Source organism: Oncorhynchus mykiss, chromosome 2 (assembly GCF_013265735.2).
Source record: "Oncorhynchus mykiss isolate Arlee chromosome 2, USDA_OmykA_1.1, whole genome shotgun sequence".
Taxonomy (NCBI): domain Eukaryota; kingdom Metazoa; phylum Chordata; class Actinopteri; order Salmoniformes; family Salmonidae; genus Oncorhynchus; species Oncorhynchus mykiss.
In genome coordinates, this window is record NC_048566.1 from 97,625,137 (window position 1) to 97,642,934 (window position 17,798).

At 42.5% G+C, this 17,798-nt stretch overlaps 1 protein-coding gene and 2 pseudogenes across 6 annotated transcripts in view; 2 read left to right on the top strand and 1 right to left on the bottom strand.

The window, feature by feature from the left end:
- Positions 1-644: 644 nt before the first annotated feature.
- LOC118944213 lies at positions 645-761 on the bottom strand (annotated as a pseudogene).
- A 2,379-nt stretch (positions 762-3,140) lies between these two features.
- LOC118944205 lies at positions 3,141-3,354 on the top strand (annotated as a pseudogene).
- A 5,150-nt stretch (positions 3,355-8,504) lies between these two features.
- Positions 8,505-17,798, top strand: part of LOC110512361 (E3 ubiquitin/ISG15 ligase TRIM25) — a 42,983-nt gene continuing 33,689 nt past the window's right edge. Inside the window, exons 1-7 of one of the 6 annotated variants that reach the window (XM_036960305.1) lie at positions 8,517-9,201; positions 9,959-10,884; positions 11,119-11,254; positions 11,474-11,569; positions 14,090-14,249; positions 14,380-14,451; positions 14,749-15,459. In XM_036960305.1, the coding sequence (XP_036816200.1) occupies positions 10,418-10,884; positions 11,119-11,254; positions 11,474-11,569; positions 14,090-14,107 (717 nt within the window). In that variant the 5' untranslated portion in view covers positions 8,517-9,201; positions 9,959-10,417 and the 3' untranslated portion in view covers positions 14,108-14,249; positions 14,380-14,451; positions 14,749-15,459. Of the gene's footprint in view, positions 9,202-9,958; positions 10,885-11,118; positions 11,255-11,473; positions 11,570-14,089; positions 14,250-14,379; positions 14,452-14,748; positions 15,460-17,798 lie in introns of those variants that run through there. The other 5 variants (XM_036960309.1, XM_036960296.1, XM_036960310.1 and 2 more) reach the window with 5 other exon arrangements.

Consider the following 17,798-nt stretch of genomic DNA (forward strand, 5'->3'; position numbering starts at 1 on the left):
TTCTTTACTTCTTTAATTTCTTGGTTAAAATCAAGGCCCTGTTGGCATAGGTTAAAATACCTTTCCAGTCGCTTTTGCAGTCCCACCATGCGTCTATCTTTTTCTCTGCTTTTTTCCTTTCCTATCTCTCTAAAGAAGGTCCTTGTCCTTTCCTTCACCATTTCCCACCACTGTGCTCGCGTGTCAAAGAAGTCCTGTAGCGTCTGCCACTGGCTGAACTGCTCTCTGTACTGACTAACTACTCTATCATCTTCTAGAAGGGAGCAGTTCAGTTTCCAGGGCCCTCTTCCCACAGTCACACCCGAAGATAGTGAAAGGGTGCACGTCAGCATTACGTGGTCTGAGAAGAAAGCAGGGGTTATTCTAGCATCAGTTGGGGGACAGTCCCGGGTAAACAGATAATCAATGCGAGAGGCTCTGGTGCCATCACCACTGGTCCAGGTGAAGCCCTCCTCTCTTGGATGCAGGGTTTTAAAACAGTCAGTCAGTTTAAAATCCCTGCACAGCACTTGCAATAAAACACTTGACCTGTCTACCTTAAAATCCCCTCCTGCCCCTCTCCTGTCTGCTCTGCTTAAAACACAATTAAAATCCCCACCCACCACTAGAGGATCCCTCCCTAGCATGTGGGACTGCAGGTCCTCTAAAAGTGCACACCGGTCATGTTTATCGTTAAAACCATACACGTTTAGCACGTTAAAATCCCTCACTGATAAGAACAGATACTACACTTGATCTTAGCCAAAAGGCCGAGAAGCGATACCGCAATGCTTTCGGGAGGAAGGTGCCGTTCTCAGACACGTTAAATCCGGTAAAGGTTACACCTAAATGAGCGCTGTACACTTTACAACAAATATCAAAGATGATGCTATTTAAATAAAATGGTGGCATAGACTGGGAGTTGATCAACGTCGGGAAAAGACACTTTTCACTGTTACAATGTAACACATTGGTAGGTTCCAAAATGACGTGGACATCCGCCCTCCAATCTGAAACGAGACAAATCCTTATTGAGTTCAAACCAGTTTTACAGCTAAATTGGAATAAGAATCTAGCAAATAGGGGTTGGAGAAATAATTAATATTGACATAACATGTTATCTTTTATATAATATCTCAGGAAGCGTTGATGCCACAAGGGAACTAAAATAATTGTCCACTTGGTGGCGCCAGACTTCCACCGACCGTCGCCTCTCCTATGTGGTCAATCAAAACGCATTTGAATGTTGAACCACTTTAAAAATATATTTAACTAGGCAAGTCAATTCAGAACAAATTCTTATTTTCAATGACGGCCTAGGAACAGTGGATTAACTGCCTTGTTCAGGGGGCAGAACAATAGATTTGTACCTTGTCAGCTCAGGGATTTGATCCAGCAACCTCTCAGTTACTGGCCCAATGCTCTTACTAGGCTATTTGCCTCCCCAGTTGACTTCAATACATACACCATCAACGCAAAAATAGCCTGTGTATTTTTAAATCTGTCTGTAGAGCCTTGCATGATAAGGTCATTGTAGGGAGGCCTTTATAAAGTTGCCCTCCTAAATTACTAGAGGCCAAACTTCAAAGATGTCCATGGCACTGGACTGCAGTGAGAGCTAGACCGACAATGCGTCCTACGGAGTGGTCCCGGCCTATGGTCCTGGCTGCCTAACTAAATGTGTGCTCAGCATAATACACTTTTGTAAACATGGCTCTGTTGAGGCATACTTTTACAATTAAGCTTAGTCGGTCACTACAGCAAACTTCATATCATGCACTTAAATTGCCATTACGCAGAAAATACTTCATATTGATGAATAAAAACTACACTGGTTTGATTCATCCTGAAAGTTAGGTTTAGGCTACTACATGATACTGTCCTTGTACCCATCATGAGGTTGCTACAACCTAGCCTATGAATGAAAGTTTACAATGTAGGTGAACACAGGTTGAGAGACTTTTGAGTAATCAAGATGACAGACATTATTGACACATTCAATACCGCCTTGTTCAATCTTGCCTTCATCTAGCTGATCTAGAGTGTAATCATTAGTCCAACATTTGCAAATGAGAGTTTCCATTGGACAAATTCAGGTATGTTTATCCCCGTTTGGTTCCGTTTGCTTTCGCTTTAAGAAACGTTTTTCAACAGAATCAACAGAATGAATACACACCCCTGATCACACGCAAACACAGATAATTTTCAAAACAGCACGATCCCTTTGATCGTGGGATAATTCCTTCTGGCACCTACGTGCTCTCCTCCTCTCACCTTTAACCTTCACTTGTGGACTTCAGTGCACAACACATAAGCTGTCTGTGACCAGGCGAAAAAAAACCTTACCAAGCCAAACCTTCATATCATAACCACTAACTGCTACACACAGCCTACAATAGAGTACCACAGTATGAGTCATAATACCCATAACACCTAGCGGTCAAACAGGGAAATGGTTCCAAGTATTTTGGCAGAAATTCTCCCCCCACTTCTAATTTACTTCATTTTGTGGCTAGAGTCAAATACTTTCTGTGGCACATATCTGAGTCAAATACTTTCTATACTACAAACGTCACGTCAGAATAGGCAACCCGAAAGGAATAATTGATGTATGTGTGTTACATTAAACATAGATGAGGGAGTAAAATGTTGGCAAGCAATAAACATTTCAGAAACCCCAACTACTAGTCGAATAAGATGATGAATTTTGATGATGAATTATGGCAAAGAGAAGAAAACTGCAGAGATACAGTGAGGCAAAAAAGTATTTAGTCAGCCACCAATTGTGCAAGTTCTCCCACTTATTTTCCACCATAATTTGCAAATAAATTCATTAAAAAATCCTACAATGTGATTTTCTGGATTTTTTCTCTCTCATTTTGTCTGTCATAGTTGAAGTGTACCTGTGATGAAAATTACAGGCCTCTCATCTTTTTAAGTGGGAGAACTTGCACAATTGGTGGCGGACAAAATACTTTTTTGCCCCACTGTATATTGACTATGATAGCTGATATGAATGGTGAGTTGATCATCACATCAACGTTTATTCGTCACATGCACAGGATACAGGGTAGGGTGTAAACGGTACAGTGAAGTGTTTACGTGCATCATATAAACATTACAATACAATACGCCCGGAAACAACCTATTACAGTTTCTCAATCGTCTACAAGCATTTTTCTTGGAACAAGGTTGTCGAGTTTTTAGAACAGAGTCCATAAGACACAGAGCTGTTGCAAAACAGTAAATGGATTTTCAAAATGTAGACCATATATTAAAGGGATTTTTGGAATAGGGAGATGGAATAGGGGCTTGCTCCGTCCACTCCACACATCGACCTGGTATTGCAGTACCTCCAGGAACGGTGCACCCCCTGCCGTTGTAAAGGAAAAGTAGACCAAGTTAACCGGGTGGTTCTTTTATTAGAATCATGATGGATATTACATTTGAGGTAGTTAACTAGTGACTCCCCATCCCACAAGAGGGAGAGTAATTATCGACTGACACTAATTAGCATAACGCAACGGACATAAATTTCCCTAGAAAATATTAATATTCATGAAAATCACAAGTGAAATATATTGAGACACAGCGTAGCCTTTTGTTAATCACCCGGTCATCTCAGATTTTCAAAATATGCTTTACAGCCAAAGATAGGACAAGCATTTGTGTAAGTTTATCGATAGCCTAGCATAGCATTTTGTCCAGCTAGCAGCAGGTAACTTGGTCACGGAAATCAGAAAAGCAATCAAATTAAATCGTTTACCTTTGATGAGCTTCGGATGTTTTCACTAAGGAGACTCCCAGTTAGATAGAAAATGTTCCTTTTTTCCAAAAAGATTATTTTTGTAGGAGAAATAGCTCCGTTTTTTCTTCATGTTTGGCTGAGAAATCGCCCGGCAATTGCGGTCACTGAAAACGCCGAAAAATATTACAAATTAGCTCCATAATATCGACAGAAACATGGAAAACGTTGTTTATAATCAATCCTCAAGGTGTTTTTCAAATATCTATTCGATAATATATCCACCGGGACAATTCGTTTTTCAGTAGGACAGATTGGAGTAATGGCTACCTCTGTATTTTACCCGAGAGTCACTCTGGCAGCATCAGGTGACCACTTGCGCAATGTAGCCGCTAAATGCGTAAAACTACGTCACAATGCTGTAGACACCTTGGTGAATACGGAGAAAAAGTAATCTGGTTGATAGCCCATTCACTGCTCAATACGGACGGACGCATTGGAACGCAGCGCTTTCAAAACATGAGGCACTTCCGGATTGGATTTTTCTCAGGCTTTCGCCTGCAACATCAGTTCTGTTTTACTCACAGACAATATTTTTACAGTTTTGGAAACTTTAGAGTGTTTTCTATCCTAAGCTGTCAATTATATGCATATTCTAGCATCTTGTCCTGACAAAATATCCCGTTTACTACGGGAACGTTATTTTTCCAAAAATGAAAATAGTCAATGTCAATGATGACTAGATAGTGTTGGTCAAGTCAGTCACCTATTCTATTGACTATGACAGCTGATATGAATGGTGAGTTGATCATCAAATCAACATTTATTTGTCACGTGCACAGGATACAGGGTGTAAACGGTACAGTGAAATGATTACTTGCAAGCTCTCCTAAACAAAAATATCCACAAATAGCTAAGTAATAAAGTTGTTAAAAAAATAAAATGGCTGATTGGAAATATATACACAATAACAATATACAGTATTAACTCTGTAATGTGTGTAAGTTATGTACTGGTGTCTTTACCTGTATGAGTGGCAGTCCATGTTATCTGATGTACAGTGGGGAGAACAAGTATTTGATACACTGACGATTTTTCAGGTTTTCCTACTTTAAAAAAATTACAGGCCTCTACATGCTTTGTACACTTCAACTGTGAAAGACAGAATCTAAAACAAAAATCCAGAAAATCACATTGTATGATTTGTAAGTAATTCATTTGCATTTTATTGCATGACATAAGTATTTGATCACCTACCAACCAGTAAGAATTCCGGATCTCACAGACCTGTTAGTTTTCCTTTAAGAAGCCCTCCTGTTCTCCACTCATTACCTGTATTAACTGCACCTGTTTGAACTTGTTACCTGTATAAAAGACACCTGTCCACACACTCAATCAAACAGACTCTAACCTCTCCACAATGGCCAAGACCAGATAGCTGTGTAAGGACATCAGGGTTAAATTGTAGACCTGCACAAGGCTGGGATGGGCTACAGGACAATAGGCAAGCAGCTTGGTGAGAAGGCAACAACTGTTGGCGCAATTATTAGAAAAATGGAAGAAGTTCAAGATGACGGTCAATCACCCTCGGTCTGGGGCTCCATGCAAGATCTCACCTAGTGGGGCATCAACGATCATGAGGAAAGTGAGGGATCAGCCCCAAACTACACGGCAGGACCTGGTCTGAGCTGGGACCACAGTCTCAAAGAAAACCATCAGTAACACACTATGCAGTCATGGATTAAAATCCTGCAGCACACGCAAGGTCCCCCTGCTCAAGCCAGCGCATGTCCAGGCCCGTCTGAAGTTTGCCAATGTCCATCTGGATGATCCAGAGCAGGAATGGGAGAAGGTCATGTGGTCTGATGAGACAAAAATATATATTTTTGGTCTAAACTCCACTCGCCGTGTTTGGATGAAGAAGGATGAGTACAACCCCAAGAACATCATCCCAACCGTGAAGCATGGAGGTGGAAACATCATTCTTTGGGGATGCTTTTCTGCAAAGGGGACAGGACGACTGCACTGTATTGAGGGGAGGATGGATTGGGCCATGTATCGCGAGATCTTGGCCAACAACCTCCTTCCCTCAGTAAGAGCATTGAAGATGGGTCATGGCTGTGTCTTCCAGCATGACAACGACCCGAAACACACAGCCAGGGCAACTAAGGAGCGGCTCCGTAAGAAGCATCTCAAGGTCCTGGAGTGGCCTAGCCAGTCTCCAGACCTGAACCCAATAGAAAATCTTTGGAGGGAGCTGAAAGTCCGTATTGCCCAGCGACAGCCCCGAAACCTGAAGGATCTGGAGGAGTGGAGGAGTCTGTATGGAGGAGTGGGCCAAAATCCCTGCTGCAGTGTGTGCAAACTTGGTCAAGAACTACAGGAAACATATGATCTCTGTAATTGCAAACAAAGGCTTCTGTACCAAATATTAAGTTCTGCTTTTCTGATGTATCAAGTACTTATGTCATGCAATAAAATGCAAATTAATTACTTCAAAATCATACAATGTGATATTCTGGATTGTTTTAGATTCCGTTTCTCACAGTTGAAGTGTACTTATGATAAAAATTAGACCTCTACATGCTTTTTTTTTTTTTACACTAGAAGCTGTCAATCTCTATTTAAATATTTCTGTAAAGCCAATATTGAAAGACATTTCAATTTGCGTGATGTTTCTTTCCTTGTTTTATATTTAGAACATTCACATTGTAATGAAACAGGCAGGGAGCAGGTCTCGAACCCTCGACCTTCTAGCCCGAAGTCCAGCGCGCTATCGACTGTGACGCAAAAGAAATGCTCGGGCGGCAGAGTCCGATATCCTCGCTTATAAACCCAGGGTCGTTACAATGTTCTGTCAGATCCAATTTGTAAGAGGTGGTGTGGTTGAAACCCTCTGCCATTATAACACTTTATTAATGCTCCCTGACTTAACATGCCAGTATGGGACTCACCTATGAGTTAGTCTGGCTAACACAAAGTCCTGTTGTTGTTGTTGAGAGAACCAACCAATGTGTCGGCTCCAATTCTGAGCAAATGCTGCCTTTTTTACAAAAGGCCTCCTGTCCAGACCAGTGTGTCACACCACTAAAATAACGTGTCTTAAAACATGGAAGGCGGTCGGGAGGAGGCAAGATCAGGTCAAATCAAATCAAATTTATATATATAGCCCTTCGTACATCTGCTGATATCTCAAAGTGCTGTACAGAAACCCAGCCTAAAACCCCAAACAGCAAGCAATGCAGGTGTAGAAGCACGGTGGCTAGGAAAAACTCCCTAGAAAGGCCAAAACCTAGGAAGAAACCTAGAGAGGAACCAGGCTATGTGGGGTGGCCAGTCCTCTTCTGGCTGTGCCGGGTGGAGATTATAACAGAACATGGCCAAGATGTTCAAATGTTCATAAATGACCAGCATGGTCGAATAATAATAAGGCAGAACAGTTTAAACTGGAGCAGCAGCACGGTCAGGTGGACTGGGGACAGCAAGGAGTCATCATGTCAGGTAGTCCTGGGGCATGGTCCTAGGGCTCAGGTCCTCCGAGAGAGAGAAAGAAAGAGAGAAGGAGAGAATTAGAGAACGCACACTTAGATTCACACAGGACACCGAATAGGAGAGGAGAAGTACTCCAGATATAACAAACTGACCCTAGCCCCCCGACACATAAACTACTGCAGCATAAATACTGGAGGCTGAGACAGGATGGTGGGTGGGTGGGTCCATTCTAGCCAATAAGAGGGCAACAATAGACACAACTCTGCATATAAACTGTTTTAGAAAAAAAGAAAAGTGTCCGTGACAGACACTTCAAAACGTGGCCTGCTATAGGACAGACACTTCAAAACGAGGCCTGCTATAGGACAGACACTTCAAAACGGGGCCTGCTATAGGACAGACACTTCAAAACACGGCCTGCTATAGGACAGACACTTCAAAACGAGGCCTGCTATAGGACAGACACTTCAAAACGAGGCCTGCTATAGGACAGACACTTCAAAACGGGGCCTGCTATAGGACAGACACTTCAAAACACGGCCTGCTATAGGACAGACACTTCAAAACACGGCCTGCTATAGGACAGACACTTCAAAACGCGACCTGCTATTGGACAGACACTTCAAAACACGGCCTGCTATAGGACAGACACTTCACGACGTGGCCTGCTATAGGACAGACACTTCACGACGTGGCCTGCTATAGGACAGACACTTCAAAACGTGGCCTGCTATAGGACAGACACTTCAAAACGTGGCCTGCTATAGGACAGACACTTCAAAACGTGGCCTGCTATAGGACAGACACTTCAAAACGTGGCCTGCTATAGGACAGACACTTCAAAACGTGGCCTGCTATATAGGACAGACACTTCAAAACGTGGCCTGCTATAGGACAAGACACTTCAAAACGTGGCCTGCTATAGGACAAGACACTTCAAAACGTGGCCTGTTATTGGATAGACACTTCAAAACGTGGCCTGCTATAGGACAGACACTTCAAAACGTGGCCTGCTATAGGACAGACACTTCAAAACGTGGCCTGCTATTGGACAAGACACTTCAAAACGTGGCCTGCTATAGGACAGACACTTCAAAACGTGGCCTGCTATTGGATAGGCACTTCAAAACGTGGCCTGCTATAGGACAGACACTTCAAAACGCGACCTATCTGTTTCTACACGTACTACTGCACGTCTGAGCTCCAGAAGCCCAGGCCACTTTGGAGAATTTAAACTATGAGTGAAACACAGAACACGTATTGGAATTGTTTAGTAAACCAGATGAAGAAATAATTGAAAGGTTAGAGTAGACCTATGTTCAGAGATTAACTTCCACAATCTATGTTAAAATGGTGAGAGGCCAGTATGATTTTAACCCCTTGGGTACCTTACAATCACAGCCATCCTGAAACTGCCGGGTAGGGCAACAGGTACGCATGCTTTTTCCTCGTGTGTATGTTTTCTTCAAATGATGACACTAGTGCAGACCTCTGCGTAGTTTGATCTGTCGACCTAACGAGCTACATGTATTTGGGTCAGAGGAGACATTGTTTTCCTGTACCTTTAAGAGTGGGGCGCAGTGTGCAGGACTACACTGGGGACGTAATTCAAACACTTGGCTCCTCCTAATTTTACGGTTTCGTTTCCTGGAGGTCGAGCCTGTCGTGTTGTTGACAAAAAAAACGTAACAAATATCGTTTTTTACTGGGCAAAATGGGTCAGTCGTTGCCGACCCCGGACTGCGAGCCCTCGGTGTGTCCTTTGTGCCACGGTATATGTCGGAATCCGACTGCGCTGAGATGCAAACATATTTTCTGCTACTGCTGTATACAGGAGTTATGGAGTGGTTCGCCCACCGGTCCATACTACTGCCCCGAATGCAAGGAGGAGTACAAGACATTACCGGTGGGGTTCAAGAGAGACACTACCGCAAGTCCGTGGCGACATGAAGCGCCTGCACATACACGCACCAGCTCAGCCACAGGTAACTTCCCGAATTCACCAGACACTTCTGCCCATGCGCAATTAGGCTGGGGACAACGATACAGGGGTTTATTCATTACGCCGAGTCTGTTACAAAACGTTTTGCAACACAAACCGTTTATTTCAAACGGAAAACCTTTTGCAACGAAAACGAGAATTTAATATTGGACCAATTCTGATAGGTCCCTCCACGCTTCATTCCGTTTGCTGTTTGGTTCATAACGGTAAACGGTTTCCCGTTCCAAGACGTAATAAATACACCCCAGGTTCGCTGACTAGTCATGGGAACGAACATTTCCAAAGTTAGGCTACTGCTGGGGAAGATGTACCTGTGTTATGGTACTAGGCCTACAGTTTAAAACAATAACACATCGTTAACACATTGTTTTCATATGGTGGTGATGACTTGGCTATGATAGAAACATTAACAACAATATTACGCTATATTGACTGACGCACACGAGTAACGACACAGGTCAAAGTCTACTGAAGTCCATTGACTTGCCTTAAAATCAATCGACCTTATTCTATCTTAAAATAATATGATATTTATGATATTTCCCATCATTTTGTAACTCTGCATCATTGGGAAGGGCTTGTAAAGCAAGCATTTCGCTTAAAGTCTACACCTGTTGTATTCTGTGCAGTGACAAATACAATTAGATTTGATTTAGCTAGGTTTGTGTCCTTTTGATGTAACCTAAGTAGGCCTAATCACTACTAATGTATTTGTGTTATGTATGTTGTGTTGGGTATAGAAGGCAGAGCCAATGAAGAGGATGTCATTGAGATAAATTCGGCGGGCTGGACCCTTGGGAAGAGAGCCTCCATCTCTCAATCCAAGCGTCTGTTAGGGAAGAGACCAGCCAGTTCTTCTGTCCCAGGAGGCCATTTTCACGACAACAAGAGACAAGCCACTGGCAGCTCCTCTTCCTCCCACTCCAGGGGAAGGTCTGGTGACCGTAAGAGACCCGCCACTTCCTCTTCCTCCTCTTCAGCCAATCAGAACACGTCGTCTGACGTCATTCTCCTTAGCAACCAAACCGCCTAGTACTGCGTCCGTCGCCGTCAGAGGTCCGGACCTGACACGTGATAGGTCTAGGTCCCCTAGGAGAGACCCACCCATTGAGCTGGATGAACCCCCTGCTGCAACAGAACCTCTTACAAGAGAACCACTGAATGACCCTAGAAAATCACCTGAAGCAGCAGCAGGTCACATGACCAACACATCGCCAAGAAGAATCACCACCGTTGAGCTGGACCCACCTCCACCCCCTGCAAGAGATCCGTACACACCCGCCAAGAATCCTGCTGAAACGACCATAACAACCCATTTACGTTTAGTCACCCCTACGAAGGAGAAGCCTGTTGAAGCTGAGCGGGAGCCTCTTCCAGAGATCTCCAACAGATCTGGTCCAATCGGCACCTCCACCTCTCCTACCCGTGCTGCCAACAACCTGTCCCCTGGACGTACCAACCTGTCCCCCAGCCTGGCTCGTCAAACCTCTAGGGAGACCTTCCTACCCTGCCACTATTGCCCCAGCCAGGGCTCTCTCCCTGCGGTGAAGACCTGCCTGGTGTGTGGAGCCTCCATGTGCTCCGACCACCTCCGGCCTCACCTGGAGTCCCCTGTCTTCCAGAGCCACACCCTGGTACCCCCTGTGGAGGACACCTCACCCTGGAGGTAAAGTTTCACTCTTATTTTGGGGAGAATCTCAATTGAATTTCCTTTTCTGAGCTGCACAAAGTTAAATTCCTAACAACTTTGGACGGTATTTTCAGTAAAGTCTTGAATTCCTGTAAATACTTTGTGTTTCAACGTTTCATTTAAAGTTGACGATTGTTTTATTTAATTTATTATATGACAAATCATTAAACAACTGGCAGCAAGCTGAAGTATAACTTACATGGTCATCAGGTGCCCGGAACACCAGGAGATGAACCGAATCTACTGCCGTCAGTGTAGTGTGTGTGTCTGTACCGTGTGTACCGTGATCGGGTCGCACCGGGACCACGCTTGCGTCAGCATCAGAGAGGCCGAGAGGGAGCTGAGGGTGAGAAACAGAGGAGTGTTTACCAAACACACATACCAACACACCACAAAAATACCTGATCACATCCCAGCTGTATGAGCCGTAGTATTAATGTTGTCTAAGGATCGTTAGTGGTGAATAAACATATCACACGCGTTATAGTATAAATACGTGTTCCAGAGAGCTAAAGCATGTTTTCTATTGACGGCAGGATGACGGCACTGTGTTTTTGTCTTGCAGGGGAACCTGAAACAGGAGATGAAGAAGATGCAGGGAGCGGAACAGTCTTTAATCAGCAGAGTGACTGAGATGACAGAGAAGAAACAGAGATTCCAGGTAAGAAGGACAGGACCTAAGTTGGACCAGGTATTTTTTTTTTTTAGGTCTGACCTGACGCAAAAGCCTAATAATGTACACACCCTGTATCCCTCTAAATCAAATGTTACAGTTCACCTTACAGTGAAATGCTGAATACAACAGGTGTAGTAGACCTTACAGTGAAATGCTGAATACAACAGGTGTAGGTAGACCTTACAGTGAAATGCTGAATACAACAGGTGTAGTAGATCTTACAGTGTAATGCTGAATACAACAGGTGTAGTAGACCTTACAGTGAAATGCTGAATACAACAGGTGTAGTAGATCTTACAGTGTAATGCTGAATACAACAGGTGTAGTAGACCTTACAGTGTAATGCTGAATACAACAGGTGTAGTAGACCTCACAGTGAAATGCTGAATACAACAGGTGTAGTAGACCTTACAGTGAAATGTTTACAAGTCCTTAACCAACAATGCAGTTTTAAGAAAGTACCTACAAAAAGAGTGAGATAACAATAACAAATAATTAAAGCGCAGCAGTAAATGACAACAGCAGGGCTATATACAGGGTATTACGGTACAGAGCCAATGTGGAGGCTATATACAGTGGTACCGGTACAGAGCCAATGTGGAGGCTATATACAGGGTGTTACGGTACAGAGTCAATGTGGAGGCTATATACAAGGTATTACGGTACAGAGTCAATGTGGAGGTTATATACAGGGTATTACGGTACAGAGTCAATGTGGAGGCTATATACAGGGTATTACGGTACAGAGTCAATGTGGAGGCTATATACAGGGTATTACGGTACAGAGTCAATGTGGAGGCTATATACAGGGTATTACGGTACAGAGTCAATGTGGAGGCTATATACAGGGTATTACGGTACAGAGTCAATGTGGAGGCTATATACAGGGTATTACGGTACAGAGTCAATGTGGAGGCTATATACAGGGTATTACGGTACAGAGTCAATGTGGAGGCTATATACAGGGTATTACGGTACAGAGTCAATGTGGAGGCTATATACAGGGTATTACGGTACAGAGTCAATGTGGAGGCTATATACAGGGTATTACGGTACAGAGTCAATGTGTAGGCTATATACAGGGTATTACGGTACAGAGTCAATGTGGAGGTTATATACAGGGTGTTACGGTACAGAGTCAATGTGGAGACAATATACAAGGTATTACGGTACAGAGCCAATGTGGAGACTATATACAGGGTGTTACGGTACAGAGTCAATGTGAGGGGGCACCAGTGTCGAGATAATTGAGGTAATATATGGGAAGGCTCTTTCAGCATGAATACCCCCGTGCACAAAGCGAGGTCCATGCAGAAATGGTTAGTCGATCAGTGTGTTTAGAACTTGACTGCACAGAGACCTGACCTCAATCCCATCGAAAGCCTTCGGGATGAATGCTGACTGCGTGCCTAATCGCCCAACATCAGTGCCCGACATCACTAATGCTCTTGTGGCTGAATGGAATCAAGTCCCCCTGCAGCAATGTACCAACATCTAGTGGAAAGCCTTCCCAGAAGAGTTGAGGCTGTTATAGCAGCAATGTTCCAACATCTAGTGGAAAGTCTTCCCAGAAGAGTGGAGGCTGTTATAGCAGCAATGTTCCAACATCTAGTGGAAAGTCTTCCCAGAAGAGTGGAGGCTGTTATAGCAGCAATGTTCCGACATCTAGTGGAAAGCCTTCCCAGAAGAGTGGAGGCTGTTATAGCAGCAAAGGGGGGACCAACTGCATATTAAATGCCCATGATTTTAGAATGAGATGTTCGACAAGCAGGTGTCCACATACACTACATTACCAAAAGTATGTTGAATGACAAATATTTAAGGCTGACAGTCTACACATACAGTGCCTTGCGAAAGTATTCGGCTCCCTTGAACTTTGCGACCTTTTGCCACATTTCAGGCTTCAAACATAAAGATATAAAACTGTATTTTTTTTGTGAAGAATCAACAACAAGTGAGACACATGCTCTCTGCGCTTTTAACAGACCTCTGAGACTATCACAGTGCAGGTGCATTTATATGGAGACTTGATTACACACAGGTGGATTGTATTTATCATCATTAGTCATTTAGGTCAACATTGGATCATTCAGAGATCCTCACTGAACTTCTGGAGAGTTTGCTGCACTGAAAGTAAAGGGGCTGAATAATTTTGCAGGCCCAATTTTTCAGTTTTTGATTTGTTAAAAAAGTTTGAAATATCCAATAAATGTCGTTCCACTTCATGATTGTGTCCCACTTGTTGTTGATTCTTACAGTTTTACAGTTTTATATCTTTATGTTTGAAGCCTGAAATGTGGCAAAAGGTCGCAAAGTTCAAGGGGGCCGAATACTTTCGCAAGGCACTGTATTACAGATTCATAGAAAGCTTTACAGAGAATCTGCCATTTATATTGCAAAATGTCTGGTTTAAGCATCAAGAGTTTTAGACATTGTCAACACCAGTTGCCTGTGGAAAGCTTCATATCATTGGTGCTCAAATCATTTTTTTCCTTCTCAAATCAGGTGTCGTCAACAACGTAAAAGGAATTGATGCCATAAGCCCGTCTTCTAAAGATGAGTTCACAGAGTTTGAAAAGTTGTTAAGACAAGAAATCACCTTTTGAGACTTCAATACACTATTCCGGCTTCCTAGAGTCCTTGTTTCGAGACCTCTGTCTCTCATGTAAGTATTGATTTAATAATATACCGTTTGAAAAGTAACCGATGTTATTGGTCATGCATCTCAACGGTCAGTGGGGCTGTTCCTGTATTATATGAAATACTGTTTTAACTGTGCATCTCTTATGTTACAGTGGAGGTAGAGGACTTGAAGAAAGTCAGCAACTCCCACAGTCTTACTAAGTGAAAAACAGAAACAAGAAAAGGTTAGTGGGTTTATTATTATTTTCTTTTTCAAAATGACAAAAAAAAAGTTAAAAAAAAAAAATCTGTGACAAAACTGACATGCTTTATTTACAAATAAACCAAAAGCAAGCTTTTAAAATGGTTACATACAGAGACATTTATCACCAGTATCCATGGTCTACTTAGACCGGTATTCAGTCCGGGTCATGTTCATTAGGCATCAAACGGAAGAAAAGACTGAGGCGTGCCCTAATGGACATGATGATAAAATGAATTACTGTCATAAGACAAAACGAATCCGTCTTTATTTCCAACAGCAGCTGAATAAAGGGAAGAAGAAAAAGAAAGGTCTGGTTGCTGCCGGAGGGATGAAGTCCAAGATGAAGGATGACCTATCGGACTACGGAGAGTTCGATGGAGGTTACGCACAAGACTACGAGGACTTCATGTGACGTGACACCAACCCGATTTCTGCATCTCAAACGACACCCTGTTCCCTATGTAGAACCCTTTATATAGGGGATAGGGTGGCATTTAGTAGGGTTCCACTGTCTGTCCCCATTCCCCCTCCACTCTGCTCCACCCAGCCCCCTCAGAGCATGACCTATGACCTATTCTACTGCCCAGAGCCATCCAATGATAACCACCCTTATGTCGCCTGCCGCCAGCCGCACACAAACTCGATTCTGAAAAGAAGTGTTGAATGGTTTGACGAGGAACGTCTGATTTCAACAGGGTTGTTTCTCCACGTTAGAAATTCCTTCAACGATTCCTCGAAACTGACTGACCAATAAGACTGTGTTCTGGATACCAAAATGTTTCACCTCCCATAATGAGATGCGAAAACCCAGCATCAAACTTGTTTTTTTCCCCAATCCTAGAATGAATTTAATTTGATCTTTTAAAAGAAATGATCTGTCAAACAAAATGTAATTGTTACTGTTTGACGAAGGAAAATACATTTTGTGTTCCGTGCAAATCAGATTATTACTATTTTTCTCAAGTATAAATTAAATATGTTTTTTACTCAAAGGATGGCTATTGGCATTCTGAAATATAATACTACATTGTTATGTAAAGACTATAGTTCTCCAAATGTCAGTTCGGTGCTCTTCACATATTACACATATATATTGTGTATACCAGTTGAGAAAAGCAACATTGAGATGAACATGTTAGATAAATTCAGGACTCGGTTTGCATGGTCACAGTCTACAAATATATTTTTGGGGGGGTGAATTCCTAAATTCCGTGTTTCTAGAATGTTTAAAGATTGATTACTTCTAGTTGTAAGGAGGGTAATATCGCCCTGAACATTCTTCCCCCTACATTATTTACATTTTCTAGGAAAATAATACAAAATGTTACGATAAAGTAATTTAAGGCTAGGAAGTATTGAAGCCACACAAGTCAATGTGTGAACGGAGGCCCATATACTGCTGAAATGAATATGATGTAACCATAGTCTTAACTGTTCGTGTATTTTAATGGAGGAATGATGGCGCTGAAAATAATCTGTTATGTAGCATTTCAATAAATAGCCGTAGGGTCAAGTAGAAAACACGGCGCTGACCATTTCATCCTGGGCCTATGTTCACAAAACGTCTGAGTAGATACGCTGATCTAGAATCAGATGCTCCCCCCCTTCTTATTCATTATGATCAGAAAAAGACTAAACTGATCCTAGAGCAGCACTGCTACACTGAGAAACCCAGTATAATCGCTTCCACTGAGTTGAAGCAACAATCAGTCTAGGTCTCCTTGGCATAACTTTGCACGGCTTGTATCAAGTGAGGTGAGAAACAGACCAAATGTGTTTAGGAAAGAAGGTTGTACTGGGTTATTATCACTTGTTTTTATTTTTCACAGCACATTTTCAGGATTGGTAATGGAAATATAAACAATATTAAAGATTAAAGTTGTCTTATTTTATCCACCTAATTTAATAAAATCACTGTTTTAAAAAAGTAATTTTTTTTATGCATTTTAGAATTTGGATAATTTTGGCAAAACAAATATGAAGTATTTGAATGTTATTTATGGGTTGATCTGCTAATTGTGCCCAGAGCATAACGGGGAAGAGTGGTGAATGAGTTCCTTTAAAACAATGTCAGATCATCGATGTCATATCCACGATCAGATGAAAGAAAACAATAGGCTTGGCAGCACATCCTACTGGAAAAATAGCTATGATAGTTGTCACTGACTGTTGGTACCAATGAGCTATCGTGAGAATGATTGTCGAAAGGTCTCCACTTGAAAACTAAATAGATTCACTGTTGCTATCGAAGTCATTCTGAAGGGTAGATTTAACAGATGCAAATGATCCTGCTTTATCACTATTTAGGCCTGTAAACTGAGTGTACAAAACATTAGGAACACCTTCCTAATATTGAGTTGCACCCCCTTTTGCCCTCAGAACAGACTCAAATAAAGTATATTTGGGTACAAAAATAAAATCCAAATTAAAACAATAGCAGGGCATAACCAGTCATTATTATTCCTGGACTCTACAAGGTGTTGAAAGCGTTCCACAGGGATGCTGGTCCATGTTGACTCTACAAGGTGTTGAAAGCGTTCCACAGGGATGCTGGCCCCATGTTGACTCTACAAGGTGTTGAAGGCGTTCCACAGGGATGCTGGCCCATGTTGACTCCAATGCTTCCCACAGTTGTGTCAAGTTGGCTGGATGTCCTTTGGGTGGTGGACCATTCTTGATTCACAGGGGAGACTGTTGAGCGTGAAAAACCCAGCAACAGTTCTTGACACAAACCGGTGCACCTGGCATCTACTAACATACCCCTGTTCAAAGGCATATTTGTTGTCTTGCCCATTCACCCTCTGAATGAAACAAACCCAATCCATGTCTCCATTGTCTCAAAGCTTTAAAATCCTTCTTTAACCCGGTCTCCTCCCCTTCCTCTTTAACCCGGTCTCCTCCCCTTCATCTACACCGATCAAAGTGGATTTAACAAGAGACATCAATAAGGGGGTTATTAGGGTTAGGGTTAGCTTTCACCTGGATTCACCTGGTCAGTCTGTCATGGAAAGAGCATGGTTTTGTATGTACAGTGGGGCAAAAAAGTATTTAGTCAGCCACCAATTGTGCAAGTTCTCCCACTTAAAAAGATGAGGTCTGTAATTTTCATCATTGGTAGACTTCAACTATGACAGACAAAATTAGAAAAAAAATCCAGAAAATCACATTGTAGGATTTTTAATTATTTATTTGCAAATTATGGTGGAAAATAAGTATTTGGTCACCTACAAACAAGCAAGATTTCTGGCTCTCACAGACCTGTAACTTCTTCTTTAAGAGGCTCCTCTGTCCTCCACTCGTTACCTGTATTAATGGCACCTGTTTGAA